Source organism: Pelodiscus sinensis, chromosome 3 (assembly GCF_052426305.1).
Source record: "Pelodiscus sinensis isolate ZL-2025 chromosome 3, ASM5242630v1, whole genome shotgun sequence".
Lineage (NCBI taxonomy): Eukaryota > Metazoa > Chordata > Testudines > Trionychidae > Pelodiscus > Pelodiscus sinensis.
In genome coordinates, this window is record NC_143054.1 from 163,150,542 (window position 1) to 163,169,137 (window position 18,596).

The window sequence follows — 18,596 nt, forward strand, 5'->3', positions numbered from 1 at the left end:
GGAATGTGACATCACTGCCCTGAGTATCAACCATCTGCAAGCTTCCTAGAGTGCAGCTCCGTTTCCTTCTCTGCTGCTGCAGATTGGGGATGTTGTTACATTAAGCAACTAAGAGGAAAACATGGTTCAAACTGGTAGCTTTCCTGGTTTAGTTACCCAAGTTGTGTAGTAGTTACACAGTAGGAAGCTGGGCTTTTGTGCACATGCGGAACCAAGACTGCTGGGGGGGTGCAGTCAAAGTCTAGCTTCTGCTCTGCCACTGACTCATCGTGTAATCTTGGGCAAGTTACTTCATCTCTCTGTGGATATATTTCTTCACTGGGAAAATAAATGTGGTAATACTAACTCAGAGAGGAGTTGGGATGCATAATTACAATTATTAGCATTTGCAAAGTGCTTTGGGATCCTCGGACAAAGACCTTACAGAAAGTCATTACTGAGCATAAGCAGGTGAGGGAACGCAACTCGGCTACCTGTTCTAATTAGCAGACCCATGCATTCATGTACTTTGCAAGGCAGATTATTTGCAGCTATATAGAGAAGGTGGGGCAAGCTGGGGAAGAAGGGAAGGGATTGTTCAACTGGTGCAGCAGGAGCAGCAAAAACCATTCAGCCCATGCCACAGGGCAAGTGTGAAGAGACATGCTCTCCTGTGAGTGAGAGAGACAGACAGACAGGCACCAATGGTTGATAGCACTCATGTGCATATGAAAGAGAAAAGATACATAGGCTTTTAAGCCTTTGTCCCACTCCTGCTAATCATGTGCCTTCCATCTGGAAGGACATGGTGGCTGCTCTCTTAGGCTATGTATACACAGCAGTGTTATTTCGGAATAACGTCAGTTATTCTGAAATAACATCATCCGTGTCTAAACTGCAAGCAGTTATTTTGACATAATGTTGAAATAATGGCGAGCTGGAGCACTTCTTACTCCGACTCCTGTAACCCTCATTTTATGAGGAGTAAGGGAAGTTGGAAGAGGAGTGCTCTTCCTTGGACTTCCTGCTGTGTAGACAGAACCAAAAGCCAAAATAAACTATTTCTACTTAAGCTATGCAACTGATGTAGCTCAAATTGCGTAGCTTATTTTGGCTTTAGCCCTGCTGTGGAGATGTGCCCTCTGGGATTGTAGATAGGATTAAGGAGACTGTGTGCAGGACCAACCTGGAGCTTTGCAGGTTGCCAAGCTCCCATAGGACCCTTGAACAAGAAGGGGCTTTATCACCATCTGGGAGGGAGTCTGATAGCAGTTTCGTCCCCCCCTTGCAGCAGTGCACTGGACCACTCATGATTTTGTTGCAGCATTTGCACTGGCCCACTACCCCCTCCAAGTGCACAGCACCAAATGGACACTTGCCTCATTTGCATCTGAGGTTGGCCATGTCTGTGTAATCATCAAGGGTACATCTAGACTACATGGCTCCGTCGATGGAGCCATGTAGATATGTTTGTTCGGCAAAGGGAAATCAAGCCGTGATTTAAATAATCGTGGCTTCATTTAAATTTAAATGGCTGCCTCGCTCTGCCGATCAGCTGTTTGTCGGCAGATCGGGACAGTCTAGACGCTCCCCTGTCGACATGAAAGCCCTTTATTGACCTCCCCGGTAAACCTCATCCTATGAGGCATAACGGGGAGGTCGATAAAGGGCTTTCAGGTCTGCGCAGGAGCGTCCAGACTAGTGCGCTGAGCCGACAAACAGCTGATCAGCTGTTTGTCGGCTCAGCGCGGCAGCCATTTAAATTTAAATGAAGCCGCGATTATTTAAATCACGGCTTCATTTCCCTCTGCTGATCAGCCTAATCTACATGGCTCCATCGACGGAGCCATGTAGTTTAGACACACCTCTAGATGTATCCATATCAAATTCAGAAACTGAGTGTTTCTTTCTCTAGTGGCCGGTTCCACCAAAGAGAAAGCCAGCTCATTATTCACACCTAATAGTTACTCTTTTTGTTCAAGTGTTAACTGTTATGTTGGGTTTGATCCTTGCTGATGGCAGATCGTGCACTTGCTCTTTTCAGATTTTTCCCTCTCACCCTGTTTTAGGGTCTCCATTGTCCCTTTTTGTGAAGTCTGGAGGACCCAGGGCTAAAAACCTAGCAAGGAGGTTCACAAACATACAAAGCCTACTTTCAAAAAATGAGCTTTGAGAGCAGATTTTAAAAAAGAGTTGGTGGCACTGGGATTCTGGGACCCTGATTATTCCAGCATGTTTCATGTCCTAATTACATCCCTGCAAAGATTACACGAGGGTGAAGGTGAGAGGGTAAAACTAGGGCATCTACGTGTGTTTGGATAAGTATCTTTTAGGTGACAGATGAGCAGATTGAGTGTCAAAGGCTGCACAGCCTTTGTGCTGGGGACCGTTTCAGTTACACCTCACACCCAGTATTCATGATTCCTAGAATGGGAGCATTACAAAACCTCCATTCCTAGAATGGGAACATTACAAAATCAATGAGAGTTGACAAAAACCTCAGCAAATTAAAGTGCTTTTGGCTTCAATGAATTTAGAATCTCTTAACTAAAATTGATGACGTAGGAAATTATAGGGATATGAGAAAAGAAGGTTCTTAACAGTCCATCTCAGTCGTCTCCCTTATGTCAGAAAAGCGTAAAACAATGAAAGAGGTAATCTGTGTAATGTGCAAGGAAAATCTCCTTCATGCTCCTGATCTGAATTTCTGAACAATTTCAATAAGGAATGGACCCCAAAGATTCCAAGTTGGGCTTCATGCATCCTGAAACGGGCCCTCTAAGAAAAGTTTAGTCAATTCTATTTAGGTCTTCAGCCAGACTGAAATTATTGAATAAAGCTTCTTTTTTCTTAAAGCCAAGTCTTGTTGTATTAATTCAGGGTTCTCACTTGACTTCAACAAAAGATGTCACTGTTTTCATTTTGAATTTATTACACTTTTGGGGAGAATAGTTAACAGTCCATAACAATGACCCCAACCATTATATTTAACCCAGTGTCCCCCACAGAACAGGTTGGGGCGAGCACTTCATAAGGCTACAACATATATGAATAGTTTTCTCACTTCACATGGGGAACTGGCATCCTGAGCAATTTCCATCATACAGAAAATCAATGCATCCCAAAGGAGGAAGATGTCATGTACTAAGAAATGTTTGTTTCTTTCCACAGCATGGCCAATGTGCAGCATACTGCCAGGGAAAGTAAACATTGTCATGTCCTTTATGACCATCGTGACTGAATGGAGAATCACTGGCCCATACCTCTGCCTCTATTTTTAAATGGACAGGTTTGATTAGTTGAGGAAAGACATCCAAAGCTGCTCTTCCCCCTATTCTCTCATCACCCTCGTCCCGGAGGAGGTAGATGTAAGTTCCTCATATGCATCTGGTTTACAGAGCTGTTGAATTCACTTCTAAGGCTGTCTCTCTCTCATGTTGGTGTTTCTTGAGTCTTCTTGACATCAAAATCCCAATGAGTGCAGAACCTGCCAGGACTCCAGCTACTGCTGCCAAAATCACAGCCCAGTAAGGTACTGATGGGTCATCTGTCCCTGCTACAGGAGCTGTATTTTGCAATCCACTGTTTCGGGATGTGAAAAGAAAAGGATTCTCCTATAAAGGAAGGAGAGAATCTTATTAGCCACAGAACACCTCTGAGCACCATTCAGTCTATATGTCACGTACTCCTATTGAAATGGGATGGTCCTTATTTCTTTAGCAATAGAGTGGACCATTTCTCCACTCTGACTTATCTGAAAGTTCCCCTACCCCCAACAGATTTATAAGTTGTCATTTTATCCCCTCATCCCCACCCCTCTGAGTGTTCCTTTTTACACATTTCAGATCATTGCAGCTTTGGCATTGTTTCTGAACCCATCCACTGCAGATCACCAAGTGCAAAAAATAAAACTGGTTGAAACGAGAAGGTCTCATTGGGGGAAATGTTGCATTTTTTCACTAACTCCCCATAAGCAGACTTTCCTGAAAACCTGTTTTTGGTCACAAAACCAGAGGTTTGTGTGCTATTTAAAACCCACAGAAGATGCACTCTTTCATATGCTTGAATTATATTGCTGGCAAGAATGAATGGGAAAACAAAAGGGGCCCCATGGGTGTGGATATAGTTGTGGTGTTTGCTTACTGAGGTTGGACACTTGAGTTTCAATCTGTTATGGGTGAAGTTATTGTAGCTCTGCTTTTGACCAACTGGCTCCAGCTGAAAGAGAGAAAAGGGACAGCAAACCTAAGAGTGATGTTTTCCTCCAAAACTCTCCTGATTTGCGTGGGTTACACTGATCTATCTGATCACACACTCCTTTGCACTGCAAGGGGTTCTGGGAGAGGATGCATCCTAGGTCAATTTTTCAGCCATTGTACATGTCCAGGACCAAAAGAATTGAGAACTCTTGTCCTCTCCATGGGACTAAATATCACAGGATTTGAAAACCATCACAATCCTCACGACCTTCTCTCCAAGGTGAAGGCATGCTTCTTTGACATTGCCTTCTCTGTCATAAACACAGAGTGCTCAACTGAAACAAAACACTTCACTGCACACACGATTCTCCCTGTACACAGAGGATGAGAGTGAATGAATCATAGATGGCAGGTGTTAGTTACCTCATTGAATACACTATGGAAGGTGTTCAGATTCCAAGGTGATAGTCGTGGTATAGAATAGATCAATCTCTGCAGTCCTCAGTCAGAAAAGGATTTTACTGGCAATTTTGTCAAATAAATGACTGCAGGTTTTGGTCCATAAAGAGAGGCAGAACTTTCTATTGCAGCAGTTTTTGGAGAGAATAAAAACCAGTGCAGGATGAGTGTGCCACTTCCTTTAACCATCTATGACTGCATCTACCAACCTCAAGTGATGGAGGGAAGGAAGAATGGGCCAGCCAAAGATGAGACCAGGAAAGGAACTGCAGTAATAAGATTCACTGATGTTAATACTAGGAGTGCTTCTTGGCTGTGTGGTCTTGTGAAACAGCAAACATAGAAATCAAAGGCAATATGAGAGGTGAAGCAAGGAACATGTGAGGTGCAAGAGAATGGTGCTTTAAGTGTTAACAGTAAGAACAACAGAGGAGAAAACTATGTGGAAAAAAAAACCCTGCAGAGAGAATGTGAAGTGAACCAATGAATTCAAAGATTTGCTGACTGTCATGGAATTCTGCTGCTGGATAAAGGTCAGCATCACACATGAGTCAAAACCCTCTGGCTGGCCTACTGGTGCATGCTTTGGAGTGAGCATAAGTTATTTTTGCTGCATCTTAAAGGAGGGCAGCAAGTGTCCTGAGGAGAATTCCCTGTAACCTACATGATCTGAGTTCTGTCTATGGTCTGCTGGCTATCTGTACTCCTGGTTCTTGCTGTGTCAGGGTGGGAAGAAATCTGGCACGGGGTCACACATAAGGGCTGATCACATGTGGGTATCTGCAGCAAACATATTCATATCCCACTTGTAATTTGGTGTAATGCAAGCTCCAGCCTGCTAATTTGGGGCCGGATTGCATCCCCACGACCCAGCCTGTGTTACAGGTCTGCTCTGGGCAGGAGAGGCACTATCCCCACTGAGTTCCTCAGTACGCCGGGAGACTGCACATGCTGAATTAACCCTCTGGATAATAACCTGATCTCTGCCATGCTGCTGGCCATCTCAGTGTGCTGGTGGAAGTGGAGGGAGCAAGATATGGCTCCTATTTCTCCCTGCAAAGGAGGAGCAGCCTCCTGTTCATTTCTCCTAGAACCACAGGGACTGGGTCTGTGATTAGTTCTAGCACAGAGAACTCAAGGAGGGGAGGGGTTTCTTGAGCCTGCTGGGCCTGCCCCATCCCTGCATACCCACACTGACAGCTAGACACACCATCCCTTTATGTGTACTGAGGAGAACTCCTCTCATCTGGCCAGCAGCCTGCAGTGTGCTGGGCTCGCTCAGGGAGCAGGACTGGGCTGCTGAGTAAAGCAGAACAGAAAAACAATACATTCTTACAAGAATCACACACAGCCTCTCAGTACACAGTGAGCTGGTATGGGGTGGGGGTGGTTTACAAGAACAACCACTAGTGTTAAACAACAAAGGGCAAACCCTCAACTGACATAAATCAACCACGCTCTGTTGCCATCAGGGGAACTGATTCACAGTAGCTGAGGGTCTAGCCCCCACATCAGTATTTTAAAGGAATAAGACTCATTATTCCCTATGGAAGAGTTTGTTCCAATACATGTTGGAGATGAATAGCAGCCTTGGCAGAATAAGAAATGTTGGTGGAGTGGAGTAAAGGGCAACCATGTCTAGGTAATGAACAAAGGCCAGCGGCAACATACAAATGCCCCAAAAGAGGAGCTTTCCATGGGGCAGGAAACATCCTGGTTTAACGTATTACTTTCAATTCTAAAGGATCCTGCTCAATTACTTATGATGTGACCAAGTCTAACTTCATAGCCTGAATTCATCCCTGCCCATGGAGAACAGCGCTGCCCTGAAGATGAGGAGGAGCTGGGGATGTGCCAATTCAGCATATTCCCTTTGCAGTATTGGCTGGCAGGACTCTGACAGAATTCTAAATCTGCCATTTCCCCCAGCAAAGCTCTGATGGAGGGTGAAAGAATAAATACCACCCCTTGTGCTTCCCCAAAAGGGGAATGCCCCTGTGGTGCAGGGAGGTAAAATGTGAACTTCCCTAATAGTAACTGCTGTGACTAGCAGGGCAGCAGCAGCAGCATCTAGGGCCCATGATCTCTGCAACGCGTGGTGGAACATGTTAATAATATAACACTAAGCAGGCCTCAGGTGATGGAGAGCTAAGGAGCTTTTGTTCAGATTCACTAAGCAATCTCATTCTCTGAAAGAAGGGAATACTTGTTAAAGACAAACAGCATTTTAGCAGTTACACAGAACCAGATGTTTAACTATGCACCCTGCTTGTCCAGTTGGGAAGGTATTCTACTTGATGGCACATTGACAGGTCTATAAGTATTTCTCATTTCCTTTGGGAGTAGTGAAGAAGGATCAACCTGCTAGAATAAGGTAGCTTTATCCCAGGCAACTTTATTGCAGGCCAGGAAAGGCAGCATAGGATCTCGGTCATCAACAAAGTTAAAAACTTCCTTTCTTATTGATTTATCTAATTATACTTCACTTATCCATGTAGTATCTGAACATCTCACATGCACCTTCTGGGCTCCTCTGTAAATATATATAGATCTGTTTTACAACCTCTTACCATATTATTCCAGAGAGCTATGGCCATCTCAGCATAGCCTCTCTCGGTGAAATGAAAGCAATCCACAGAAAAGAAACTCAGGTCTGGTTTCCCATCCTGCAATGCAAAACAATGTAATAATTCACTCCAGTGTCAAAGGCTTCTTTCCACCTTGCAAACTAGCCTACTTTGTCAGCCTCATTCTTTTCTCCTGCTCTTGAGGCAAAACCACATCTTGATTCCATCTCCAGAGGCCATAGTACATATGATTCTTCCATTTGAAGCAGTGACTATAGTGTCAACCAATCAAGAGGCAGTGGTTGTTTGTTTAACATCCATAGTTTTTAAGGCCAGAAGGGCTCATCAGGATAACTGACCCCAGAGATTCCTCAGACTTTGAGGCCCAGCATATCATACCTAAAAGCCAAAAATTCTTGGCAAACTAATTTCATAATTCTAATCAGTGTGGTAATAATGGATTCATATTCTGATGCTACAAACCAACTAATTAGCACCTCATCACAGCCCATGGTTTCACTCTCACAAACCAAAGATTTAATGTGACCTCCTGAATAATGCAGCCTGTGGAATTTCAATAAACCCAGGAACTTGTGGTCGAACAATCTATCAAGGATTTTCTAGGGACACCAATTATTGCAATATCAACCAAATCCTGAATGTCACTCAGGTTCGAAAGATCGTGTTTATTTATTGTTATTTGTTGCTTGGCTTCAAGTTCTGAAACCTTTCAGGAAAATTGAGACTGCTTTTTCAAGTGAATACCCAAAACTGTGGAGTTGATGCAGTTGAAGCACAAAGGTTTCCTGGGGCAAGCTTGCACTACTATTGCTAAAGTGGTAGGCAGTCTTTGGTTTCCAGGTGCCAATATCACACTTTTCAGCAGAACCCAAATTCACTTTTTAAGATGAGCTTAAGATCTGTGGGGATAGGACAAAAGGGTAGATATTATACAAAACTGGCTGTTTTTGGCCAAGTTTCACATTGAATTCCTGCATTCCTGACTAACACTGCATGCAAGATGCAAGGGGTAAAGAATGGGAGGCGAGCTGGACTATGGCTTTTTAGGGAATCAATATATTCTGTGCTCACATATTTCCTGAAATCACTTGAAGTCTCCAGTAGATTCACAAGCAATATGCTCTTTCCTACTTTAATATTTTTATTTTTTTGCAATGTCCATAATATGCTAGAGTCCATGCAAACATAATAAAGACATGGACCCTGCCCCATAAGCATCACAGTCCAAAATGAATCTTGATGTTGGCCTAAAACTGTTAGGAAATAAAACAAGACTCACACTTCCTAGTGGGATGATGGTATTTCGGAAAAATGGATGCACCACGACAGTAAAATCCTCACGCTGTGCATAGCGGCTGCTGCTGGCCATCAGCATGCTTTTGATCTGTGTTGGATTGCATGTTACAAAACACAAAGGCCATTTACAAGATTTATCTCCCCCATTAAACCAGGGTTATAAAATGCGAATCTTTCACCTCTCTCAACCATTAGTATAAATTCAACCTAGATAGCATAGAAGAGTATTGAAAAAGCCTTTTTGAACATGTGGAGATACTTCCATAGGAGGAGAATGTGAATAGATTCAAGGTGCATAGATAAATTATATATGAATCATATAGACATCAATGAAGTCTAAAGCTTAGGATTCTAAAAAAGATTAGGACTAAAATGTTCAAAAGTTCCTAGTGAGTCTGAGTGCCTCAAATGACAAGTGAAAGAACTGGGTTTGTTTAGTCTGGAAAAGAGAAGACTGAGGGGGTACATGGTAACTTCTTTCATGTACCAATAAAAGGTGTTACAAGAAGGAGGGAGAAAAAATATTCTCTTTAACCTCCTATGATAGGACAAGAAGCAAGGGGCTGAAATTGCAGTAAGGAAAGTTTAAGTTAGACTTTAGGAAAAACTTCCTGTCAGGGCAGTTAAGCACTGGAATAAATTGCCTAGGGAGGTTGTGGAATGTCCATCGCTAGAAATTTTCAAGAGTAGGTTAGATAAACTCCTGTCAGAGATGGTCTAAATCAGTGTTCTCATCCTTTTTTTTAATAAAGTACCCCTTTTTAAAAAAAATTATAAGTACCTTCAGTACCTACAGTTTTCAGAGACACAATTTTTTTTTCTGCTATTACAACACATTTGTTTAAACAACTTAATCATATCCAGGTGGGCGATGAAATGTTTGGGTGTAAAAAGTGCAAAAATAATAAAGCACTGTAAAACAAAACAAAAATTCAGTTTTCTCCAAGTTTCAATTGTGTTGATGTACCCCCCAGATCTCTCTCAAGTACCCCTAAGGGTACTCGTACCACAGGTTGAGAAACACTGGTCTAAATGACACTTGTTGGAGTTCTAGGTGGAAGATGACAGATATGACAAAAAGGGAAGACGGAGACAAGGATGAACAATTAAGGAAACAGAATCCAGGTGTTACCTGAAAATCTTTGTTAATTATTTTCATTTCTTGTAGTTCAGGAGAGCTTTCCTGGGGGGTTAAGAAACATGGGCAAACACTCCTTGAAAGAAAAACAAAACAAAACAAAATCAACACCAACCCTAGACAGTCTGTGTATTCATTAATAACATGGTTTAGTTCTAAGAAGCTCAAGATGGCTTAAGTTATTAAATGCAGAAGTTAAATCACCAGGCTAGTTTCAAGGTGGATAAAAACGCTGCATAGAGTGAAAACCCCCACATAAATCAACTGTTTTTTAGACCATTAGATCATCTAATATGACCTCCTATATATATCACAGGCCAATAAATGTCACCAAGTTATCCCTGTATTGAACCCAGTAACTTGTGTTTGACTAAAACAAATCGTCCAGAAAAGCATCCATCCTTGATTTGATGACAGCAGGTGATAGAGACTCTTCCACTTACATTGGGGATTCCCACCCCCCGTAGTTCATCACTCTCACTGTTAATTTGTGTCTAATTCCTACTCTGAGTCTGTCTGGTTTCAACTTCCAGCCATTGGTCTTTGTTCTCCATGAGATTAAAGAACATCTCAGCACTGAGTGTCCTCCTGTCCCCAACATGAAGGTACTCAAATATATGACATACATATTTCAAGTCACCTCTTGCTCTTTTTGAGAAGCTCTTTTTGATGTAAAAACCAGTTCCTTATTTCCTTGCATGCAAAAGAGCTGAGGTTTTTCCCTAGAAGTGTTGATCTGAGCAACAGAGTAAGGAATGAAGCTGAATATGGATTCAGGCATTGGGGATGCCATTGGCTGTTGTAGAAGACTGTGTCCTGGAATAGAGGCAGGTGCAAAAGGGCTTTGAAATTCCGCATTATGAAAATTACACTGTAATTTGTGGTATGATGCCCAGCCTGATGTTTGGCTAATGTTCACCAGAGTGCAAAAACTTTATAGCAGTTAGGTAGGTTGCAGTAGGCCTAGACTTTATTCACAGTGATCTTGATTTGCTGGACTAAGGACCTGGTTTCTGTCATAATAAAACTTGAATACAGAGATGGATCAGAGCCAGAGCTCCAGTTCCAAATGTTCCTGAATGTTGATGACATTCAGATCCAGATTCATCCTCTGTGGCTTCACCCCAAAGATAACTGTGTAACTGAATGACAGAAATTCAGTAACTGCAATGCTGTCTTCATTTTGGTGTGCACCACTTTTGCTGAAGTCAATGGGAGAGGAAAGAAATGGCCTCAACATCGACATTGTAAGTATAGTATTTGCAGTATCATCCTTCCCAGACTCAATAACCTCCCACAGCGAGGAGGCCTTTAAGCCTTGTATGGTTGCTTTACTAATACCAGTGATATTGATTATCCTTAAACATAGGATCAAGCAGAGGTAGCTATTTGATTTGCACACTTACGCCCCTGGAACAGCACACCCTGAAGTTTCCCTCTCTATTTGACGCAGTCCAGACATCTCCATCACCTCCACCATGTTGACAAACGCTCGAGGTAGCTGCAAGGTTCAGAGAAACCAGGTATGTTAATGCACAGAGCATGACTCAGTTACATAACAAGACAGGGAGGCTACTTGTAGGAACGAATGCATCCTGGGCTACCACAGAATGGACACCACCAGCTGTGCCAAATTTATGAGGTGAACAAATCTCTCTTGGGGGCTCAGTGGAGAAAACCATTTTGCGAATAAAGAAAAGTTATTTATTAGTTCCCATAATAGAAGAACTAGAGGACACCAAATGAAGTTAATGGGTAGCAGGATTAAAACTAATAAGCGAAAGTTCTTCTTCACACAGTGCGTAGTCAACCTGTGGAACTCCTTGCCAGAGGAGGCTGTGAAGGCTAGGACTATTAACAGAGTTTAAAGAGAAGCTAGATAATTTCATGGAGGTTAGGTCCATAAAAGGCTATTAGCCAGGGGATAGAAATGGTGTCCCTGGCCTCTGTTTGTCAGAGGCTGGACTGGAGAGGGATGGCAGGAGACAAATCACTTGATCATTGTCTTCGGTCCACCCTCTCTGGGGCACCCGGTGTTGGCCACTGTCGGCAGACAGGATACTGGGCTAGATGGACCTTTGGTCTGACCCAGTACGGTCGTTCTTATGTTCTTATCATAAACTTCCAAGCCAAGATGGAGGAGTCAGCTCAGAGCAGAAATGTTCAGTACACTGACCTGAATTTCCCCCAAGCCACCCTTCCCCCCGACTCAATGCCATCAGCAAAGTAGAATTAAAGCTACAACTCTTCACCTGCCTGGTGTGGAGGGCAAAGTGAACAGCCAGATCCTGATCGCTGTTACCTCACTGTAAATCAGGAGTCACTTTGCTGAAGTCCAAGGAATTACTCCCATCTACAAGGATTACAATCTGGCCCTACATATGGTTCATTGATGTTATTAGCCTTTTGGCTGGGGTATTCAAAATGTGTCTGTGTGACTTGCCAACACGACAGTCTGCTTCACTGCCAGCAATAGGCATTCCAGTCCAGACCCACTGACTCTGAAGCATTAAGCCCAGGGCAGATTCAAAAGGCAAAGTTTCATCCTTATGTTGATGATGGAGAATGTGGATAGTCTTTCAGGGTTAGCTGCAACAACATTACTCCACCCCCATGAGCGTTTGCCAAAGAGTGATGCTAATTAGTGTGTTTTCTTGGACTAAAAAAACCCTAAGAATGGCACAGATGGGGTAGAGGATCACATCTTTCTCTTTGTAGCAGAGATTAGATGCCAAGTTCTGATGCTACTGGACACTGAAACATTATGTGCGGGCACATGTGTGCGTGAGACTATGGGATTATAGGTGCATACGTGGTGTAGCATGTAGGGACCAGTGTGCGGAGGTATGTGCATGCATTATATGCTTGTGTATGTGTGCCCTGCTTTTAAGTCAAAATATTTTCCAGGGAACAGGTATACCCTTAAACAGTTATATACCCTTCTTTGGTAAAACTTCCTCCTCCCATCCCACCTCACTATGGGTATGTCTACACTACAAAGTTAATTCGAACTAAAAGCCGTTAGTTGGAATTAACTTTAATAGGGGCTACACATACAAACTGCTAGTTCGAATTTAAATCGAACTAGAGGAGAACTTAATTTGAACTAGGTAAACCTCATTCTACGAGGAGTAACACCTAGTTCAAATTAAGTAGTTCGAATTAAGGGTTGTGTAGCCACTTAATTCGAACTAGTTGGAGGCTAGCCCTTCCCAGGTTGCCTTGGTGGCCACTCTGGGCCAAACCAGGGAAAGTCTTCTGCCCCCTTCCCAGCCCTGGAGCCCTTAAAGGGGCATGGTCTGGCTACAATGCTTGTGCCACTTGCAAGCCTGCCAGCACCCAGCCAGAAGACCCTGCACCTGGCATGGCATGAGCCAGCCACCTGCTGCCACCCAGCCCTCCATCTCTTCCCAGGACCAGGCTGGCAGTTCCCAGGAGCCTGCCCGGGGCCACAAGAGGTCAGTGCCCACCTGGTCTAGTGTGGAGATCGTGGACCACATTGAGGTTTGGGGGGAGGCCTCCAACGTCCACGATCTCCGCACCAGCCACAGGAATGCAGCCGTCTACAGCCGCATGGCTGCCAGCCTGGCCACCAAGGGCCACATGCGAACCCAGGAGCAGGTCTGCATGAAAATCAAGTTTGTCCAGTGAGACCCCCAACCCTGAGCCTAGAACATAAGAACGGCCATACTGGGTCAGACCAAAGGTCCATCTAGCCCAGTAGCCTGTCTGCCGACAGCGGCCAGCACCAGATACCCCAGAGGAGGTGGACCGAAGACAATGACCAAGCGATTTGTCTCGTGCCATCCATCTCCAGCCTTCCACAAACAGAGGCCAGGGACACCATTCCTACCCCCTGGCTAATAGCACTCTATGGACCCAACCTCCATGAATTTATCTAACTTCTCTTTTAACTCTGTTATAGTTCTAGCCTTCTTAGCCTCCTCTGACAAGGAGTTCCACGGGTTGACTATGTGCTGTGTGAAGAAGAACTTTTGCTTATTAGTTTTAAACCTGCTGCCCATTAATTTCATTTGGTGTCCTCTAGTCCTTATGGGTATGTCTACACTACCCTCCTAGTTCGAACTAGGAGGGTAATGTAGGCATACCGCACTTCCAAATGAAGCCCGGGATTTGAATTTCCCGGGCTTCATTTGCATAAGCGGGGAGCCGCCATTTTTAAAACCCCGCTGGTTCGAACCCCGTGCAGCGCGGCTACACGGGGCACGAACTAGGTAGTTCGAACTAGGATTCCTATTCCGAACTACTGGTGACCCGTGTAGCCGCGCTGCACGGGGTTCGAACCAGCGGGGTATTAAAAATGGCGGCTCCCCGCTTATGCAAATGAAGCCCGGGAAATTCAGATCCCGGGCTTCATTTGCAAGTGCGGTATGCCTACATTACCCTGCTAGTTTGAACTAGCGGGGTAGTGTAGACATACCCTCCATTATGCAAACTAATGAATAACTTTTCTTTATTCACCCTCTCCACACCACTCATGCTTTTATAGACCTCTATCATATCCCCCCTCAGACTCCTCTTTTCTAAGCTGAAAAGTCCCAGTCTTTTTAGCCTCTCTTCATATGGGACCTGTTCCAAACCCCTAATCATTTTAGTTGTCCTTTTCTGAACCCTTCCCAAGGCCAAAATATTTTTTTTGAGGTGAGGAGACCACATCTGTACACAGTACTGAAGATATGGCGTACCATCGTTTTATACTTCCCCTCCTCCTCCTTCCCCTGGCTTCCCCCTTCCAGCTCCCTCCTCCCAGGTTTTCCCCTCCCCTCTCCCACCCTCTCTCTTCCCCTCTCCCACCTCCTTTTCCCAGTCTCCCCAGAGGTTAATCTCCCTCCCCCAGTTTTGTTAAATAAAGAGAGTTTCTATTTTTGAACACGTGTCCTTTATTTTATACATCAGGAAGGGAGGCTAGGGAAGGGTAAGCGGAAGGAGGCGAGGGAGGAATGGGGCACGAGCCTCCGATGGGGAGGACTGGGGTGGCTCTGTGGGCTCCTCGGGGTGGAAGCTCTCCTACAGGGCTTCCTGGATTCTGACAGCCCCCAGATTGACTCCCCCCCGGATGGCAGCCTGCGGCAAGTGCAGCCGGGCTGATGGCTGAGTGCTGTGATGGGCCGAGTGTGGGCACTCCAAGCCAGGACTGCTTTGCTGTCCCTCATCGAGTTAGACAAGCAAGTGGGGAACCCTGAGAACTGTCTGTCCGGAATGTAGGTCAGGTCCCTTTAAGCACAGCCCTGGGCTAGCCTGAGGCAACAGCTCCACACTCTAAGTCCTAACCTGATGCCCTGCCGGCACTGGTTCCGACCAGCCTTAACTTTGGTTCAGAGTCCACTCAATGTGGACATGCTATTTCAAATTAACAAGGTCTAGATGCACTAATTCGAATTAGCTTATTTTGAATTAACTAATTCGAATTAAGTTAGTTCAAATTAGTGGTGTAGTGTAGACATACTATGAGACAGGGTAGTGCTATTATCCTCTTGTTATATATGGGAAACTGAGGCACGAAGCAATGTGATTTGCCCACGGTCACACAGGAAGTCTGCGATGAAGCAGGAAATTGAACCCATCTCTTCCAAGCCCTAGGCTAGTGTACTAACCTCTAATTAGGTTTCTTCATCTTTTGGTTATTTTTACAACTTCAAGGGTTAAAAATGCAATTTTTTAAAAAAGATTGGTTTGGATTCTGGAGCAACATGGCGAGGTGAGTCCAGGCAGGAGGAGGAATCTGTAGAAAATCCTCAGGCTTGATTGCAGCATGCTCAGGGCCAGATTATATTGTTTAGCTTCTGCGGTTTTTCTGTATCCCTCCTCCACCCACACCATTAAACTGTGAAAATCAAGGACAGTCAGTTCTTCCTTTACTCTTGTGCTTGTTTTCTCTCTCTCTCTTTTCTGTAGCAGTGCAGGAGGCCGTGACATTGAGGGACATTTGATGGCTCAGAAAACATTTCCTAAATTCAACTGAACTTGGGAGTCCACGAATTGATGGAAGATTTTTGCTCATTCTAGTATTTTGGGGGGGGGGGGTTTCCACCTCATGACATTCACATGTAGAAATAACACCTGATACTAAATAACTATAGAAGGGAACGCTATTCTGCAGTTTTCCCCAAAGCAGCAGCCCACCTCTTTACTGCCCATTAGCTAGCAAGGTCATTGGACTATTAATCAGTGTTAAAGTTCCTGCTCTAGCTATTTGGTGCAAGGTTTTGAATGAAACAATCATGAACACTCTGTCAGAGGTGAAAAGTATCTGAGTATGATTGCCAAAATTAAGCCCGATTAAGTATCTTAAAATCTTACCTCCTGGTAAAGGATATCAAGAGCAGCCTGAAGGTGTTTTACATAATTTTCTCCTGAATAGGTCTCCTGTATAAAAAGAGAATTACATCAGTCATTTCTCCACTGTGCAAGAAACTACAGCTGGGGGAAAAAAACCACTTGGTCCATTGCAAGGCCTGCAAGAGGCTAGATTTTATATTATTGTCCAAATGCTTCCTTTTATCTCCAATAGCACAGGTTTGTGTTTTTGGAGCAAATGGATACTGAGTTCTGTTCCTATTGTGACATAGTTTGTCTAATAATTGTGGCATTTCCATGTGACCAATGCATTCCCTTAATCACAGTTCAAACCCTATTGTTTTATAACAATTCTTGATAGCATTCTTTTAAAGTACAGTTAGCATTTCTACTCTGAAGAATGACTGAATAAATCATGGTTAATGTGTTTCACTGATTCCAGACCAGGTTTGCTCCAGGTATAAAGAGATTTGGTTTCCTAACTGCCAGCCCAGGATATTAAACATGGGATCTGAGAATCAAAATGGGTTCTATCCTCCAGTATGCAGTCTCCAGTCATAAATGATTCTGCAAGTTAAAGTAGGCACTCAGCGATACTATACAACCCCACTTTGAATATGGACTTGTAAGGGTGTTATTGGGTAGATAGGCCCCAGTCTAGCATCCACTGAAAGTTAAAAGAGAAACTCCTATTGATATCTGTGGGTGCTGGGTCAGGCACATAGTTTATCCTGAAGAATCTTTACTACAGGGGATGATGTGTGAGAAGGAAAGAACCTAGATTGATTCTCAGATCAGAATGGTGAGCTTCCATGGTTGGTTGTCAGGAAAAGACATTTCTATTTGTAAAATTTTGCTCTGGTATCATAGGGTAGGTCTACATTGCATTCCTCTTCTGAGAGAGGAATGCAAATCCAGACACCCGAAATTGCAAATGAAGCACAGATTTGAATTTCCCATGCTTCATTTGCATAATTGCAGACTGCCGTTTTTCCGGAATAGCGTCTTACGAGACAACAAATGCGGTCCCTGTGGGGTTATTTCGAGAGAAAACCTTTCCTTTGAAATAACCCTTACCAAGTAAGGAAGGAGGGGTTTTCTCTCGAAATAACCCCACGGGGACTGCGTTTGTTGTCTCGAAAGACACTATTTCGGAAAAGCGGCAGTCCACGATTATGCAAATGAAGCATGGGAAATTCAAATCCACACTTCATTTCCAATTTCGGGTGTCTGCATTTTCATTCCTCTCTTGGAAGAGGAATGCAATGTAGACATACCCTATATAGAGAGTAAGGTTACCAATTTTGGTTAGATGTATGCATGAAGTTTCATCACATGACAATCTTTAATTAAAGATTCCTGGAGACTCCAAGAGAATCCTGGAGAGTTAGCAACTCTAAGACAGACCAGAAAGATGGAACCCCCTCCTGGCAGTGTTATGAAGTCACTTTCTAGAACTCAGTGGCACTTCAATGTCTCAGTAAGGACACACAGAAGGATTTCACATTCAGATTGTCTGGTCTACCTGTATTTAGACTGCAGTCTCCTCAAGGCAGGGACAGCATCTTCTGCTGTGTGTTGTACAGTGCTGGGCAGATAGCTCTTAAAAACTACTAATAATGAAGCACTGGTCTAGAGCTCCAAAATCACACTGTAAAAGCAGCTAAGGGAGATATGAAATCAACACAAGTTCCCATTGCTTTTTAGAGGTACAAGAGCATTTTCTGTCTGACAAAGAGGAAATGAAGAGATTACTAACCTCGCTCACCAGAGCTGTGCCCAGTTTCTATACAGGCCTACCAAAAGAGGGGGCATAAAAGGGGCAACTGCCCTGGGGCCCAGCATTCTAAAGGGCCCAAGGCTCTTGGGCGCTGCTGCTGCTACAATTGTGGCAGCGGCAGTGCCCAGAGCCATGGGCCCTTTAAATAACTGTTGGAGGGCCGTGTGGTGCGCTCTGGGCAGCTCTAAGGGCTGGGGAGCATGGCACGCTCTGAGTGGTGCTGAGGGCTGGTTACCCTAGCCCTGCCCCTTCTGTCCCTTCCAGGAGCACAGAGCCGAGGCCTACCCACCCCCACCTTGCCCAGGGCCCTGGCATGGCTGTCATCTCTGCTATAGATACATACCCTGTCCAAGCAGTAATGGCACAGATCATTGCCTCCAACAAAGAGAGTGATCAGTTTCCAGTCCTCCTTAAAGTTGATTTTCTAGTGACATAAAAATAACAGAGTGCAATGTCCCAATACCTCAAAATTGCTTAGGGATATTTGCAACATTAACAAATATAGTTACATGGAGTATACCAGGAGTGTCAAAACAATGAAAATGAGCCACTCAGAATTAACAATGGGAGAAGTGAAGACAAGAAACCATGTGCATCTCTCTGAGGGGAAATTTGTCCCGGGGGGGGGGGGGAGGAGGAGGGGGAGGGAGAGTGTCAAATACATCCTGGCTTTTGTGATAAAATTCCCACCAGAACGGGGAAGGAGCAGCTGTCTGCCTGATGGGCTGTCAGGGCGGCTGCTGTACAATGTTCTGTTTACTGAGAGCACTGTTCAAAATGGATTTTGGCAGCACGGGATGGGATGGGAAGGGAGATCTACCAGTTAGTGCCAGATGCTG

The 18,596-nt window shown here is 44.2% G+C and overlaps 1 protein-coding gene across 3 annotated transcripts in view; it reads right to left on the reverse strand.

Moving 5' to 3' along the window:
* Positions 1-2,887: 2,887 nt before the first annotated feature.
* PLB1 (phospholipase B1) overlaps positions 2,888-18,596 on the reverse strand; it is a 128,951-nt gene continuing 113,242 nt past the window's right edge. For all 3 annotated transcript variants that reach the window (XM_075925371.2, XM_075925369.2, XM_075925370.2), the window contains 8 exons: positions 18,101-18,181; positions 15,981-16,046; positions 11,066-11,160; positions 9,654-9,735; positions 8,505-8,609; positions 7,208-7,303; positions 4,123-4,197; positions 2,888-3,593 (listed from right to left, as the gene is read on the reverse strand). In XM_075925371.2, the coding sequence (XP_075781486.2) occupies positions 3,372-3,593; positions 4,123-4,197; positions 7,208-7,303; positions 8,505-8,609; positions 9,654-9,735; positions 11,066-11,160; positions 15,981-16,046; positions 18,101-18,181 (822 nt within the window). In that variant the 3' untranslated portion in view covers positions 2,888-3,371. The remainder of the gene's footprint in view (positions 3,594-4,122; positions 4,198-7,207; positions 7,304-8,504; positions 8,610-9,653; positions 9,736-11,065; positions 11,161-15,980; positions 16,047-18,100; positions 18,182-18,596) is intronic.